Here is a 17,643-nt window from a genome sequence, read left to right as displayed (position 1 = left end):
TTTCTTTCTTTCTTTCTTTCTTTCTTTCTTTCTTTCTTTCTTTCTTTCTTTCTTTCTTTCGGGGATCATTGAGCGTGGTGCAGGGGAGCATTGCTGTGTTAGATGAAGTTCATAAAACTCCTTTATTACTCATAGGAAAAACTCCTAAAGGCATGGAAGAGGGGTCCACGAAAAATGTTCCTTTAGTAACAGGGCTGAGCATTCTCTGACTTACTTTGCACAAAAAGCAAGCAATTACTCGGGGGCCCTGTCTGTTGGATGTCTGACAACAGGCCTTTTATTACTCCAGCAGCCTCTTTTCATTCAGCATCTACAGGGTGGCAATTAAAAAAAAAAAAAAATTTTTAGTGCTAGTTGTTTAGGAAGTCATCATCTCTGCCATTGAAGGGTTTACAATCTAGTGGGGGGAGAATAAGATAGAAACAAGTAAGCTTAGTAATGTGTTACATGTGTAATGATAAATTCATCCAAAAACTTAGTGCCTTCTATTTCTGCTGGGACCTTGAAACTTAATACTGCTCCTGCCAGTCCAGCACCCAACACTGAAATTTACTTGCCTTAACTTAGATTCCTCAAGGAATCTGAAACACATCCCTTATCCCCAAACTGAGACAGGCTCTAGATGTTATAGTATTTCTCATTCCCCTCTCCTGTTAGCCAAGTATTTACATATTAACTGGAGCTCTCTAAATATAATGGCTTATCCCTAAAGAGGGACTCTAATGAAGGGATTACAGGTTAAGTGGCAAATGAATGCCAAAGACATTTGGGTAAGCCAATTAACCTGATGGTTTTTCACAGTTAATTATCATTGAATGAGCAGAGGTTAGTGCCCAGAGTGAGTGAACTATTTTTAGATGAAAGTGATAATTTCCTATATACTTAAAACAATGAAGAATTTTTAAAAGAATTTTTCTAAAAGGTGAGTGCAGCTTATCGGTACCAATCATTTCTAGTTAGAATTCAGTTCATCAGAAATATATTGAATACCTACTGTGTGCTAGACTCCAAAAGATAAATTAGATGCTTTTCTACTTCTTAAAAGTTAACAGTGCATTGGGGAAATAAAGCAGGTCCTAATAAGACAATGGCTGAATCAAACCCAAAGACCATTAGGGAGATTGGTATCTAGCCAAATTCCCCTCCATCCCATGAAGGACTGTAATGCAAGACAGAGTAATGCCAGTGATTTCCTTTTACTCCATCCCTCAAACTTCACTCCAGCAAACTAACCTATTGTGTTTTTTCAGATCCCAAGCTTACCACCTTCTGTTCTGACTCATGGTCTTTGAAAATATTGACCATCAGCCTGGCAACATCTCCACAACTCCCTTACTCCTTCGTGTAGCTCCTTCCATGTATGTAGACATGCTTTTCTTCAGGAAGCTTTGGATCTTCTACTTCTTTTTTTAAGATTTTATTTATTCACTTGAGAGAGAGCGAGAGAGAGCACAAGCCAGGGGCAGAGGCAGAGGGAGAAGCAGACTCCCCACTGAGCAGGGAACCCTACTCTGGGCTCAAACCCAGGACGCTGGGACCATGACCTGAGACGAAGGCAGACGCTTAACCGACTGAGCCACTCAGGCATCCCAGCTTTGGATCTTCTAAGACTACTGGGAGTCTGTTTTGTTCTCCTATAGCAGTCAGGATTTCATGTTAGAGTAGTATTTTCATACTACAGTGAAATTGTCTATATACTTGCCTCCTCTACTAAGCTGTTTCTCAAAATTGATGAGTCTGTTTTGCTCACTATTCTATCCACAGTGCCCTTTATGATGTCTAGTCCATCACTGAATAAATGAATATATGAGCAAGTAAATGATTTTTTTTTGTTTGTTTTTTTTGAGTAAATAATTTTCTTATGACAAAACTCCTTTTTTTGGGCAGTGATTTTCAGCAGGGGATGGAAGAGGGAATATTAGAATTACCTGTGCCCCATTTTCAATGAGTTTATTTCCTCCTACTCCTTCCAAAATATCTTCCACATGTCATCCCATTTAGGATCTCTATTAATTGTAGTAAGAAGTCAATGTGATTAATGGGAATGTGTCAGTATTCAAAGTCAAAATCAAGCATATTTGCAACAATAGCTAGGGAAGACTTTGGGGAGATTGTGACATTAATCATAGGGGATTGAAGCATATTTGGACAGATGTAACTGGGTGAAGAACAGCAGTCCAGGCAGAGGAAGGAAAGAAATGATTTGAGCAAAGGCCTAGAGGCTGGGAGGTTTGGATGACATTAAGATGCCTATGGAGAAGTAATGGGAGATTGGCCCAGAAGGCATAATAGGGATGGTTATGAATGCTGGGCTGTGAAGGGTGTTTATTATGGTAAGAAATAGGGCATGATGAGGGGTTTTTGTGGAGCAGAGTAGTGGTGTTAGAGTTATATTTCAGGAGGTTTCTCTCTCCGCAGCATGCGTATAGTAGATCAAAGAGGGAAAGAAGGCAGTCAGGGATAACTATTTACTTCAGTTTAACAAATATTTACTATGAGCCTAATATGCGTTGGGCCCTGGGGAAAAAAACATAGGGCATAATTCCTTCCATGAAGGGAGTCAAGCCTAACGAAGGAAAGAAAAATGAACAGGCGGTTTTAGTAAGCATGCTAAGCAGTACAGGCAGGAAATGATAAAAGCCTGAATGAGACTACAACAGAGAAGTTAAGAGGCAGATTCAAGGGAAACTTGCAAGTTGGATATTCTCTGAGGTTCTGAATAGTGTAAAAATATCCTTAACAAATTTAAAAATGGATGTAGGAGCAAAGAGAGAAGGAGCCCTCATGCACAACCTTGATGACAGTGTTGGAGGAATGACAGTATTTAATAAGGGACTTCTACGACAAAGGGGATGGATTGTGAGGAAAATTATTTGGGTTCAGTCTTACTAAGCTTAACATACTGAAAGGACAACTAACAATATTGATAATTCCAATGTGCTGTTTTGTTTAGCACTCTTTTGGTTGTAGATGTCAGAATGACAATTCAAATTAACTTATGAGTAAGGGGCATTTCGCGTGGTTTAGTTAACAGTGTTAGCTTCAGGCATGATGGGATCCAGCTGCAGTAGAAATGGCCTCTTTGTCTCCTAGATCTGGGTTCTTTGGTTTTGGCTTTATTCTTAGGCAGGCTCTGTCTTTAGGCAATTCTTTAGCAGTCCTAGGATTTCATCTCATTCTCAAAAGATGTTCTTTCTCAGTAGACTTTGGGGGCTGTATTTGACTCTGATTGATCTGGCTTGCTGCTAAATCAGTTGTCACAGCCAGGAATGAGGATGGGTTATAGTAAACTAATTGGCCAAATCATATGGTGACCTTTCATCAGGAGGTAAAGACAGCCTCACCCTGTCCATATGGACTGAGAGTAAATGTGGGCTATTCTTGAAAGAAAAAAACGAAAACCAAAAACAGGACACTGTTAACTAGGGGTAGAAGTGGCCCCAAACAACAGCAAGTATCCATTACACAGACTGTATTTTTTTTTTTTTTTTTACAGATTTTATTTATTTGAGAAAGAGAACGTGAGCATGGGTTGGGGGGGAGGGGAGAGGGAGAAGCAGACTCCCCACTGAGCACAGAGCCTGACACAGGGCTGGATGCAGGGCTCAGTCCCAGGGCCCTCAGATCATGACCTGAGCCAAAGTCAGATGGTTAACCAACTGAGCCACCAAGGTTCCCCAAGGTCCTGTGATTTTCAAACATTTTAAGTTAATGTTGCTTCGTTTGATGTTCAACACAACAGTTTGTGAGATGTGTTGTTATTATCTACCAACCATAGGTAAGGACGCTAAGCTTAGAGAGGCTAACTGGCCAAAGGTGGTACTCCTGGGGGTCCTAAAGGAACCAGGATTTCATTACTCTTCCTTCCATTTGGGTGTTGATACCACCTGGGCAGTTAGAAGCGGAGGCTCATGAGCAACACCCAGGCTGGAGGTATAGGTGGGCAAGGCAGTTCTTGAGTTGGGGGTGTCAGAGATGATTGACCATAGAGGTGGGAAGTATAGAGAGAAAGAAGGTCAGGGAACAGAACCAGGGGAGAAACATCCACCTTTGGGAGAAAAATGTGAAGGAGATGCTAGCCAAGGAAAGTTAGAAAGAGGTAGCCCAAAAGGTAGGAGGAAACTCAGAAGACTAATGTGTTAAAGACCAAAGGTAAGTTCATAAATGTTTATTATCTTGAGAATGTCATTAAAGCTTAAAGGAATTTTAAGTGAGATTCTCTGACCATGATCCACAGATTTTGAAGTCTATAAACATAATGAAGAGCACTATGTTTGCGTTGATGACTAGCATCACTCGTTTGGTGTTGAAGGTAATAATACTAATAATGATAGCAGTTGACATATTACATATATTATGTCCAATATATGTATTCTATTACATATAACAATTTACTTTTTGCTTACTAACTCATTTACTTCCCACAATGATCCCGTAAGGCAGGTACAGTTATTACCCTTATTTTACAGATAAGAAAACAGGTACCTTGCACTCTAGTGTCATCGGCTCTAGAGTCAATTTTCTTTTCTTTTTTTTTTTTTCAAAGATTTTATTTATTTATTTGAGACAGAGAGAATGAGAGACAGAGAGCATGAGGGGGAGGAGGGTCAGAGGGAGAAGCAGACTCCCTGCCGAGCAGGGAGCCCGATGCGGGACTCGATCCTGGGACTCCAGGATCATGACCTGAGCCGAAGGCAGTCGCTTAACCAACTGAGCCACCCAGGCGCCCCTAGAGTCAATTTTCTTACCTTCTGCAGTTCACTGTCCTTCCAGGACATAGCCAGGCATCCTTGGGTAGCACTGAAGCAGGGCAAGTCAGCAAAAGCCATTCTTTTTTGTCACTCTTTTGTACAACAAACTTCAACCCATCATTTGAATTTTTTTTTCTTTTTTTAATTAAAAGTTTGGCCTTTACTTACCTTTTAGTAGAACCATTGAAAGCACTTTGGAAGAACGTGCCATTTGGTCTTTGAAGAATGGAAGCATTGTTTCTGCTCTGACGGACTAATGGTCATCATTTATGGTATTTGTGACTGAAAAGGTCAATGGACAGAAAGAACAGCGGTGAGAGAAACACACACAAGGACAGTTAGGATGGCGGTGTCACCCCATTCATCAGCTTTACAATAGTGTTGGCCTTTGTCAACATTTCCTAAAGGAAAAATCATAAGGCAGCAAAAACAAAGAGCCACAAATGAACAAAACTGGAACAGGTTAAGACCTCCTTGAGGACTTGAGGGACTGGACCTTTTTGCTTCAAAAGACGGTCTCTCAGTCGTGTATTCTCTGGAGGATTCTGCCGGCAATTGTTTCTTTTTCACATCTGCTGCTCCGATGTTCTTCACCTTTCCCGGAATGGAAAATTTCCTAATTCCTTAGTGTCTTTCTGAATTTTCAACACCAATTCACAGCAGTAACCTAAGAAATTATATCAGCCTGAAATTTTGTTTTGAGTTAAGGTTTTTCATTAGCTGAGAAGTCGCAGAAGAGGTTTTACTCTTTCCATTTCGGACTCTTGTAAGAAAATGCAAATGGGTGAACATCTATTATGCTTAGTGTTGAGCAGCTACCTTTACTTCTCATTTTGCTGGCAGATTATTTAGATTCTATTAAGGCCCTTCGGGTTCGTATTTTTCTGAATATGATGTGAGGGATGCGTCATGCATCCCTTATCACTGACTTGCATGTGTGACATGACTTATATACTAAAGCCCATGCAATGTAGTCTTATTTCATGTTCTTCTGTCATAATATTCATTGGTTAAATAAAAACCTGCCTAAGCAGATAACACCCATCAGAGAATTTTATCATACTAAAGTCTCCCTTAGTAGGATATGTTTTGCACAGGGCTAAGGTGTTACTTTGATCTCCCACTTCTTTGTTCCAATAAAACTGCCCTCTACATTTTTTTCCACAGTTTAAGTCTAGGCCTATGTCTCATCAAAGTTTTCTCTCATGGTGTAATTATGAGATTTGTTAATTCTTCGTTTTGATGCCCTTGTTTTGTGAAAGTTGGATGTATAGTATATCTTGTTGGCTGCTGCAGATTACTAGATTTATTGCTCTAAATCTAAGAAATTCTGGCAACTTTGCGCAGCTTTTTAAAAGCAGGCATGTTTGCAGAGAAAAGTCTTTGCGGATTTGGTTATGGAGCTGAACTAAGAGCACGTAGAAATCCTGGTTTGGGGAACATGGTTCTTTATCCTATCTGGATCTGCCAGTGAAAGGGTGAAGTATGGTCCTGAACAAAATGTGCTTTCCAGCCTTCCTCAGTTTGTTAGCAAAGCCGCCTCCCAGAATGCTTTGCTACCGAGCTTTCTACTGCCCTGACTTTGATAGTCTGTGTGTTTCTGCGTTGATATTAGAGAAATTCACGTCAATATCTGAGTTAATGTTTAGTAGAGGCCAGTTGGCTTTTCATTGTGAATTACTTGAAATCTGCTCTCTCTGACAACACTGTTTGGCAGTTTGGCAGTTTTTCATATTTCTTTAAATTTTAATTATAACCCATCAAGGCTTAAGCAGTTACTTCTGGGTTAGACTCTTGATGAATGTCAAAGCAGGGTGCTTTAATTTAATGGATCCAGAGTAACATCTGTTTCTAATATCTTAAAAGCCAATTTATATGGAAATTCATTTAATACACAGTCGATACACGGAGACTTGTAAAAATAAAAATAAATATGGAAAATCAAACCACTGTGATATAGTAGGTCTTCTGTTAACAAAGGATTTCACTGATGACTAGATTCAGCTGCTTCTACCTAACACCCAGAATATCACAGTTTAAACAAGATAGCGATTTATTTTTCATGTTCACAAAATGGGGAGGTAGTTAGCTTAGGGCTGGTGTGGTTACCATAATAAGGACCCAATTTTCTTCAGTCTTATTGCTGTGCTCTGTGGGCATGACTTCTAGTCCTAAGGATTCCTTATGGGCCAAGATGGCTGCTGGAACTCTAGCTATTACATCTATGCTTCAGCAAGAATGAGGGAGAGTGGTGGAAGGAGGGAAGAATGCTAAGCTATTTTTTTTTTTTTTTAAGGACACTTTCTGGAAGTAGTATGTAGCACTGGCCAAAAATTAGTCACAGGACTGTATTTAGCAGCAAGGGAAAATAGGAAATTAAACTTTTTTTTCCCAGATGACCATGTTCCCAGCTAAAAAGTGAAGAGCTATGAGTATGGGAAAGGGGAGATCAGAAATGAAGAACTACTATCTCTGCCACGTTGAGTACTTTATAAGACATGATTTTAATAAACCTTCAGCCTTTTTATTGAGCATCTAGAAAAGTCAACTTGTTCTCATGAACAGATAATTTATGTAGAAGGACTAGCATGGTGTTTGGCTCAAAAAAGATAATCATCAACTACTGTTGATACATTTTAATTCTAACCCCTAATGCATCTAATTTCAGAGACTGTGCATCACGCTGACTTTAATAAGGGAGTTTTTGAGCACTGTACCCCCGTCGTTATAGAATAATAACACCAGCAGCTCACAGAGGCCAGATGTCATTTGCACTAGGTCTCCAGGACACTCACGTATTGGCAAGACCGTTCTTTGCTTTTGTACATAGAAGATAAGTGAACAATTACAAGTGTTTATTAACTGCTTTCATGGTAAAGCTGTTATTGTCACAGGGGAGCCTGGGTGGCTCAATCGGTTAAGTGTCTGCCTTCGAGCCCCAAGTAGGGCTCCCTGCTCAGCGGGGCGTCTGCTTCTCCCTCTGCCCCTCTTCCCACTCGTGTTCTTTCTCTCTAAGTAAATAAAATCTTTGAAAAAAAACAACAACAACTATTATCTTCACAGAAACTGAAGCTCAGAGAGGTTAACTGGGAAGCAATTTAGAGAAGCAGGTGAAAACCAGCATTACCCCATCATTTTATTCCAGCTAGAATGCTGTTACTTCCACTGGCTGTGTCACCTTGGATGGGTGTCTTAATCTATTTGAATCTGTTGCATTTTCTTGATTTTGAGGACACTCAGGTAAATTACAGAGCTGTGATTCAGGCATGTTTCCCCTCAATCCAGGGCTTTTTGCCAACCTGGGTTTTGGTCATATTCATGTGGAAATTCCTTTGATCACCCTGTCTCACAGTGAAAGGCAGAACGGGTGGAGGGGCTAGACATAAAAGACATCAGGTGGCTTTCTGTCGTATATTCTTCAGCAAACACATGCCCACACCCCTCAAAAAGCCCTGACATCAGACTAGTCAAGAGGTCTCTATATATGGAGTATCTTGACCATCTCATTTTTTTTAAGATTTTATTTATTTATTTGAGAGAGAGAATGAGATAGAGAGCATGAGAGGGGGGAGGGTCAGAGAGAGAGGCAGACTCCCTGCTGAGCAGGGAGCCCGACGTGGGACTCGATCCCGGGACTCCAGGATCATGACCTGAGCCGAAGGCAGTTGCTTAACCAACTGAGCCACCCAGGCGCCCGTCATTTCTCTGTTCTTCTAATTCATGATCCTCCACTGTGTTCTGTAAATACAGAGAGGGACTAAGGATGCAAAACAGTCCAGATGCCCCCCTATTCTCTGGAGGGTGTAATGGCCGAGAGCAAGGATCCTCCTTGCTGAATCATTTACATGCCAACATTTGTACCTTGTCCACATATACCAGTACTCTTGATTCCTTAATATTTGTCTCTACATTGACTTTTTAATTTTTAACAGCCTCATTCTGAGCAAACAGCTATGAAATCCAGCTTTGATTTGATAATTAAATTTCCTTTCAAATACACATTAAAACAAGTATGACCATTACAATTTTTACAGGGTTCGCCCGTGTGTATCTTCTCGCATACTTCCACTAGTTTGGAGATCACATTTTGGGAATCCGAAAAGAGTGGAAAGAGCACGGGCCAGGGAACTCTACCCTGCTATTTCCAACTGTGTTTTTGGAACCGTTACTGGTTTTCAACCAGAATTTGCTCACTTGAGAGATGGAGATAATACCTACTTCATCAGTTACTCTACGGATTAAAGAAGATAGAGCCAAGGAGACAATTATGGTGCTTGGCAGAAAGCAAGCTCTCGGCAAATACTAGGTTATTCTTTTTTGAAGTCTGTTTGGCTATCCCAGACCTGCAAACATGGAAGTACGAATTCTCAAAAGCAGGACACGAGATACTTGCTAGAGATGATTGTAAGTCCTGTGAGAACTCAGAGTGGGGAAGGCTGAAGTTTTCTAGAATGAAGGAGAGAGGGAAACATTTGGATGGGGGAGAGAGCTTCTTCCTGGCCTCCCCAGCCCTCCCTTGCTACTCAAAGTGTGGCCCAAGGACGAGTAGCATCAGCATCACCTGGGAGCTTGTTAGAACTGTGGCATCTCTGGCTCCTCCCCAGACCTACTGCCTGTTAACAAGACCCCCATCCCCCATGATTTATATGTATGAGAAGCATTGCTCTGGGCACAGATATTCTATCTTAAGTTTATTTCTACTAGGGAGCTAGTCCTTGCTTTAAGCACATCTCTGCACCAGGATCCCTAGTATCCCATGGGCTGTGCCTTTTAGAAAATGCAGATTCCCAGACCTCACATCAACCAGCTGCCTGTCATCTGCATTTTAAGCCAGGATACCGCATGATTTTTAGGGCAGTTGTTTGACAACTACTACGGTAAGTCTTAAACCACTGATATAAGCTGCATTTATTCTTCAAGTGTATTTGCATTCAAACAAAGCTTTTGAGGAAAAGAAATACAGCCCTAATTGTAGTGTTCTGGCATTACGGGGAGGATCTGAATTCAATCTATATGTAAAGCCTTCCATAAGGCTCATTTGCATTAATCCTGCGTACCTGGGATCTCATCATACACATGACAACAGCTCCCGGGAAGGTGGTATCTTAGCAATATCACATAGAGTTGACCCTTGAACACCACAGGTTTAAATTGCATGGGTCCACTTCTACACAGATTTTTTTTTTCCAACAAATACAGTACTGTAAATGCCTTTTCTCTTATGATTTTCTTCTTCTTTTTTTTAGATTGTGAGAGAGAATGAGCGCACACGTGTGTGTGTACATGAGCGGGGGTGAGGGGCAGTGGGAGAGGGAGAAGCAGACTCCCCCCCCCGACCCGCTGAGCGGGGAGCCAGATGCAGGACTTGATCCCAGGACCCTGGGATTATGACCTGAGCCGAAGGCAGACACTTAACTGACTGAACCACCCAGTTGTCCTGTTCCTTATGATTTTCTTAATAACATTTTCATTAGCTTACCTTATTTTAAGACTACAGTATATAATACATGCCACATATAAAATATGTGTTAGTCAACTGCCCGTGTTATCGGTAAGGCCTCTGGTTGGCCTCTGGTTAAGTTTTTGGGGAGTCAAAAGTTATACTTGGATTTTCAACTGCACGAGGGTCGGCGTCCCTAACCCCCATGTAGGTCAAGGGTCAACTGTATTTTCTTTTTTTTTTCTTTCCATATTTTATATTTGATTTTTTAAAAAACATTTTGTTTTTTAGCCGTGCTATCAAGACTAATCAAGACCTTCTCCCAGAAACTCCATGGACGCACATTTTCTACAATGATTTTTGGGGGACTCTTCTAACCCACAGTGGCAGCCATAAATCCTACCGGCCACTCTGCACTCTCTCTTTTCGCCTGAACCATGCCATCGGAGGGCTGAATCCCTGGAGCTATCACCTCGTCAATGTCCTGCTGCATGCGGCGGTCACTGGTGTCTTCACAAGCTTCTCCAAGATCCTCCTTGGGGACGGATACTGGACCTTCATGGCGGGCTTGATGTTCGCCTCTCACCCCATCCACACCGAGGCAGTGGCGGGAATCGTGGGCCGGGCCGACGTCGGGGCCAGTCTCTTCTTTCTCCTGTCCTTGCTCTGCTACATGAAACACTGTTCTACAAGAGGCTACTCAGCCAGGACTTGGGGCTGGTTCCTGGGGACGGGGCTGTGCGCAGGCTGCAGCATGCTGTGGAAGGAACAAGGAGTGACTGTGCTCGCCGTGTCCGCAGTTTATGATGTCTTTGTCTTTCACAGGCTGAAAATGAAACAGATCTTACCCACCATCTACAAAGTAAGTGATTGTTGGCACTCGAGCATTGGGTTACTGAGCAGTCTCCAAAAAGCAAATTTGTTCCTTTTCAAAGAGAATCTAAAATAAGTTACGTTTTGATCTTCAGTAAGTGGAAGTGTCTTTTTCGACCTTTCTCTACTAACATGTGTTTCATTCATGGATTGTTTTATTTCTTGGGTTTCTTAACTTATTTTCATGATTTCAAAGTGGGTAGAAGGGCATTTTTGCCTGGTAAGGTTTAAGGACCTTTATTATTTATTTTTATTCATTCTTTATTTCGGCCCCAATTCTCTGTAATCCAGTAAATTGCCTGTAATGTGTATTTGTAAAAATATCAGAGCTCATAATAGAGCCAGATGCTGAACTCTACAGAGGGGAAATCCTCTGCCATTTGTTAATAGTACTTTTCCTGATCTGACTTTGGAAAACAGCCCTTCTCTGCCGTGAGCTGGGAACTCAGATTCTTCAACAGTGAATCATCTTCACCGTTTCCTTGTTGTAGTGAATAGGAATTCAAGAGTCAAAACAGAAAGATGAGTATAGGTTTTGCCCTGAGGCCAATTAAGGCCTTTGCCTCAGGGCTTAATATTTGCTCTTCTGTATTGCCTAATGGTTTCAAATGCAATGTTGTTTGAAGGTCACAGAAGCGCTTTCAGATCCCATCCACCTAAAGAGAACCAGTTTTAGGGGGAGGCATTGGGCAGACAGAGGTATGTTGGGAAACCGCCTCCTTCTGGTTTCCCCATCCTCTCTCATTCATAATAAACTTAGCCTTGCTTTGCCTTTTAGTGTAAGGGGTGAACTTGACCAGTGTTTGCAAATCTTGGTCATGTTTTAGGCCAGCTCCTCCTTCCTTTTGAACACTTAAGTGAGGAGTGACGGTTTTGGATGCTTACCCTGATCAGGAATGCTGTCAAGTTTTCTAGTTTTGGCTACTTTTCCCCTGCCCTTAATTCTCAATTTTATTTAAAATCAAATTGGGAAGAAATTGAAGTGAAGAAAAAATTGAGGGAAATAGGAACATTTATTATTATTATTTTTAAATGACTTTTTTTTTCACTTAGTAGGCAGGGTAATTTACTGCTGTGCTTCTGTTCTGTGAGGAAGCATAACCTTTTCAGTTAGAACTCAAGTATCTAGTGCTAAATGAAGTTCTTTTGTGATTTCAGTTATATGCTGAAACTTTATTTTATTTTATTTTTTTTAAGATTTTTATTTATTTATTTATTTGACAGAGAGAGATACAGCGAAAGAGGGAACACAAGCAGGGGGAGGAGTGGGAGAGGGAGAAGCAGGCTTCCCGCCGAGCAGGGAGCCCGATGCAGGGCTCGATCCCAGGACCCGGGATCATGACCTGAGCCAAAGGCAGACGCTTAACGACTGAGCCACCCAGGCACCCCTATGCTGAAACTTTAAAAGAAAACTATGGTTGGGTCGAGTTTGATGCCTAAAAACAACGGTCTTTTGAAAGCCAAACTCTTAATTTCAAATCAATTTTAATTATTTCTTCAGGAAGATTTAGGGAGAGAAATATTTTTTCTTTTGTTTTAAAGCCATATCAACAACAATAGCAAGCTTTTCTGTTTTACTGGAAATAGTAGAGAGAATACATATAAATAATGGTCCTTGTCATACGGAGGGAGAGAGACCTATCTGGTGATGGGAGAGAGACCTATCTGAGGATCTAGACGCTCGCATTGATAACTTGTGAAACATTATGGTTCAACATTCTACAGAATTTCCATTTTACCATCTTATGAATTAGGAAGTTATCTTGGTATATCAATTCAGGACTTGCTTTTAGGACCTTCTGAAGTCCCTTTCTAAGAAATTTTCAGTTCTCTAAGTGTATTTTCAAGGACAGAGTTGCTGATAGAGATCCTTAGTATGACTGTGTCCCATACAATATTTGGGACATACCTATAATAAGAACTTATTCTTTGTTTATCCAAATTAAAATGTAACTGAGCGTCCTGCTTAAGAAAATGAGAAATGTCACCAGCAAAGGAACTCCTAGCAGTAGAGAGTGTGAGGTTCCCCCCGGGCCATGGGAAAGGACTTAACACTTTGAAGATTCAATGTCCTGAGAAGTTTCCAAATGGAAACTTGCCTAGACTGTCTGGCAGCCACTGCTTGTGGGCAAGGGAAGTAGTTGGGGCAGCAAAACACTTCATGTGAAAGTTGCTATCTCAAGCACACACTTTCTTTCATTCTCAGGTTTTGGGCCAATGAGCTTAATGAGAACATTTCAGTAACAGATTGTATAGATTTTCAAGAGACTATAGAGACCATCCATGCCATTCCCCTTATTTCCAGCTTAAGGTGTAGAGAACCAGGGATGTGAAGGTCACCCAGAAAATAGAATCACTAGAACTAGAACACATATTTGTGCGTGTCTAGCGGTGATTTTACTATATTGTGAAGGTGTGAAGACGAATGAACAGATGTAACGTCAGATGACTTCCCTAGAAGAGAATAAAAGAGTATGGAATCAAATATTAACTCACACTGGCTGAGTAACCTTGGGCTAATTCAGTGATGTTTCTTTATCTGGAAATGGAGACCTTGAATGTTGGCTCTTAGAGATGTGAAGATTATATGAAATTGTAGGGCGTCCATTGTGAGCTTGGTGCCCAGTGTTTGGAAGGCACCTGATACATATTAGTTGAAGAGAAAGAAGAAATATCATTGGAAACTGTAATTCTTTATTTTAAGGAAGAGAAGGCCAAAAGATAAACTTCTGTTAGTCTTTAAACATACAGTGGTTTTGAAAGCATATGAATTAGGAATCGACCAAAGCTGAAGCATGGATATTTAAGCAAAAACTTTTCATTTAGAATTTTATGACTATGGGGCTTGTAAACACTGGCATAGATTACATATGGAAGTTATAGAAAATTCCATATTCTGTCTTTATAATATATAGATTTCTATGCCTGGGGTGAGTTAGAAGAGACTCTGAAGGAAGTGAATTCAAAAGACTTTAGAAGGTCCTTTTCAACCTTAAAAGAATAAATCATCTTAAATATCTTACCAATTAACTCCACATCATGGTTTGCCAGATGAAATAAACTTCCCTGCCCTATTAAAACATAACTTTTATATAAACAGAAAACTCCAGTGCACAAATGTTTAACTCTATTATGCAAACCAGTGAACTAGCCAGGTACTCAAATCCCAAAATGGTGGTCCTCTTAAAGCTGGAAATTATTAGGACCAGAGGGGCAAAGCTCTTTGTTTTGATAGTTTCGTCAGTAATGTTTTTCTCATAGCAGTCACACTCAGCTTCTTTCTTCAGAGTGTTAGATCCTGGCCCCCAAACTCAAATGTGCACCAGGGCCAGGCAGAAGGGACTGGTGGAAGCAAGATTATGCCCACCTCTGGGACTCCTTTTCATCCTATTACTGAAATAAGGAAATACAGACTTGGGTTTGGGAGAGTTGGGGATTTCTCTAGAAAGACAGACCTCTGGATTTTTCAATGACATTTATTGTTACTTAATATTGGTTACTGATTTAAAAACAAACCCTGTTTGGGCCAGCCAAAATCCTTGGGATAGCTGAATTTGGCCAGAATTCTTGGCTGCCATTTTTTTACTTCTAAGATTCACGCAGATGATGCATATGTCCATATTATATAAAAGGCTTTCTCATTTCTGCAAAGGAAATATGCAAGTTTTCTGTTTCTTTGAAGTATGTGAAAAATAGTAAGGACCTGGCATATCATAGATATTTTATTTAGTATTTAATAAACACATAGAGTCTTTATGTGCTAGGCACTATTCTGAATATATAAAAACATAAACACATTTAACTTATATAATAAGTGCTAATTGAGATAGCATGACTTACAAAGTAGTCTGGTTGAATATGACATGAAATAATACAATAATACAGTTGTCAATAGTTAGGGGGATTTGTAAGAAAACACCAAATATAAAATCTTCAGAAACATGTATGAACAAAATGAGTGTTCATAACCATCTTAAAATGTTTGAATGTTCCTAGTTCTTAACTTCAGCATTCTATTTAAGGTGTTTCCTACATTATCTTTGGCATCTAGCACACCATCTGGCACATAGTAGGTACTCAGGAAATTATTGAATTCACACTTGTTTCAGATTTGTCTTGGAATAATATGTGCCTGAAATATTAAAGTAAAATCCTATCCTCTTCCCTTTGTACAATGAGGATTTCATTCCTGGTTAGTGGGGTCTGGAGGGTAGAACTGGAAGAAATGCATGTCAGAAAAATGTCAAAAAATAAGTTTTCTTGCCTTCTCGTCAAATGATTGTTTTAGCCTTTCTTAGATGACTTTCACTTACTTAGTTTTATGTGGTCAAAAGTAAGGAGGGGGTGAAGAACCCTTGAAGCAAATAAATGCTTGACTTTTATCTGCCCACAAAATGTTTTACAAGTCTCCCATGACCCCGGGAGGTACATGGGTAATAAAATCAGCAAAAGCAACATTTTTCTTCCTTACCAAACATCAGTCATTGCTTGCCTAGTGGCCATTTTCTGTGCTTATTTAACATCTGTTAACTGTTTTAATGTGGAAACATCTTTTTTCCCTTTATTAGCCTCATAATCACTTATTCAGTTACAGGTGGAGAAAAAAAAGTAAATCTGAAAACCAGTGTAACAATTCTAATAATAGCCCAAATTGGCTTGGGAAAATGAAGCCCTTTTTGTTTGATCTTTTTTTTTTTAAAGATTTTATTTATTTATTTGACAGAGAGAGACAGCAAGAGAGGGAATACAAGTAGGGGGAGTGGGAGAGGGAGAAGCAGGCTTCCTGCTGAGCAGGGAGCCCAATGCGGGGCTCGATCCCAGGACCCTGGGATCATGACCTGAGCTGAAGGCAGCCACTTAACCGACTGAGCCACCCAGGGGCCCCTTGTTTGATCTTTTAAGAATTTCTATAAGATGACTATCTCTGCTTTGCTATGGTTGCTTCTAAGGTGTACATTATCTAGACAACTTCCTTTTCTTAAAATTAAATTTTATAGTGCTATTTCACGTAAACAAAATGAAGAGACTATATTATGAGAGAGGAAATGGGGAGGCATTGCCACTTTTGGAAAATGAGTCTAGAAATAACTTTTTAATTTTAATGCTAAGCGGGATGTGAATGGTGGAGGTTGCCTATGGTGAAAAAGTTTATCTTGGATGTTACGTATAAGCTTGGTTCTACATCAGGATGTAGTGGTCAGACGCAAACAAATAATCCTATATTTCCAAACCATTTACAGGGTTACCTTGAGAATGGTTTCTGAGGGTGGGGGCTTATGTTCTGTTGAAGGTTTTTGGTTTGTCACCATTGGAACACTGAAGATACTAAATGTGGTGCTTTTGTACATCTAGTTTGCGTGACTCCCCCTGTATAGAAGGGCATGGAAAGGGAGGTACAGAGCCTCCAGGTATTTGCACATTGAAGCACATGTGCTTTTTTATTTGATTAGCTGCTGGGGATGGCATTGGCGGAATATGTCATCATTTATAGCTTTGTCCCTTTGCTTTCTAGACTAGGTTGTGGTTTTACTCAAGATGTGACTCTCATATTGATTGTGCTCAATGAAATATGATATATTTGCTGTTTCTGATTTTTCTTCAATCAACATCTGTGCCACTCTACTTCAAGTAGTGTTCCCACTTTCTTATGATTTTCTTTCCCTTCTCTTGCCTTACACTTGACTTTGTGAGGATCCAGATACAACAAGATACTCTGATTCTGATCACAGTATTTCCTCGCATTATTGAAACTGGAGGGCTGACTATTTGTCATGTACTTACAAATGAATTTGGAATTCATCCCAGTGAACTTGTTGTAGCATTTAATATTCATGACCTATAGTTACTTTAAAACTTTGAACAGCTGCCAGCACTGCTAACCAGATAATACAACAAATAAAAGTCGAGGTTCAAAAATATTTTACTCAAAAAGTCAGAGATTAAGAAGGTAATTTATTTCTGCAGGTTGGCCTCTCTGCTCAGCTGATTTAAGATGATTCTGTATTTTGGTTACAGTTTAGGTGCAAGCTGAATAATTGAAATTTGGAAGCTGACTACTCTTGTAAGTTCATGTAATGCTTGCATTAAGAGTGTTAATACGTGAAACAGCAGTCTATTCACAAATTACTTTTTTTTTTTTAAAGAGTCATCTTTGTGCAAGACACTGTATTAGGTGATGTGTGGATTTAAAGATGAATTGACAAAATTCTGCCCTTAAGGACATTTTAGAGTAAGCTAGGAAGTTGAGAGTAGTGCATGTAAATGCAGAACTGAAATTCAAGCTGGAAAGTAATGAGGTTATAAAGGAGGCACTGGGAGTGCTAGCGCAGTTTCAAGGAAGGGGGGTTGTGCTTTCTGCTGAGGGGATCAGGAACAGAGACATTTGAGCAAGACCCCGAAGAGTGGTTCAGATATAGACATTTATAATTGGAGAGGCCAGGGAAAGTGGAGGGTAGAGCATGAGCATTGCACAGAGGGAAACTCACGGGAAGTTACGGGGACCACTGAGCAGTGGTTTCAGCAGATACATAGAGTGCATGAATTTACAGAGAAAAATGAATGGGAAAGGCGGGTTGAGAG

General features: G+C 40.2%; 1 protein-coding gene across 1 annotated transcript in view; it reads left to right on the top strand.

Annotated features, from left to right (window-relative positions):
* TMTC2 (transmembrane O-mannosyltransferase targeting cadherins 2) overlaps positions 1 to 17,643 on the top strand; it is a 392,764-nt gene that overhangs the window by 139,960 nt on the left and 235,161 nt on the right. Inside the window, exon 2 of the mRNA XM_035002054.1 lies at positions 10,483 to 11,053. Coding sequence (XP_034857945.1) covers positions 10,483 to 11,053 — 571 coding nt within the window. The remainder of the gene's footprint in view (positions 1 to 10,482; positions 11,054 to 17,643) is intronic.

Source organism: Mirounga leonina, unplaced genomic scaffold (assembly GCF_011800145.1).
Source record: "Mirounga leonina isolate KUSES-001 unplaced genomic scaffold, KU_Mleo_1.0 Mir_126, whole genome shotgun sequence".
Taxonomy (NCBI): domain Eukaryota; kingdom Metazoa; phylum Chordata; class Mammalia; order Carnivora; family Phocidae; genus Mirounga; species Mirounga leonina.
Note: the sequence above shows the minus strand (reverse complement) of the source record. Positions and strands in the feature narration are given on the sequence as shown.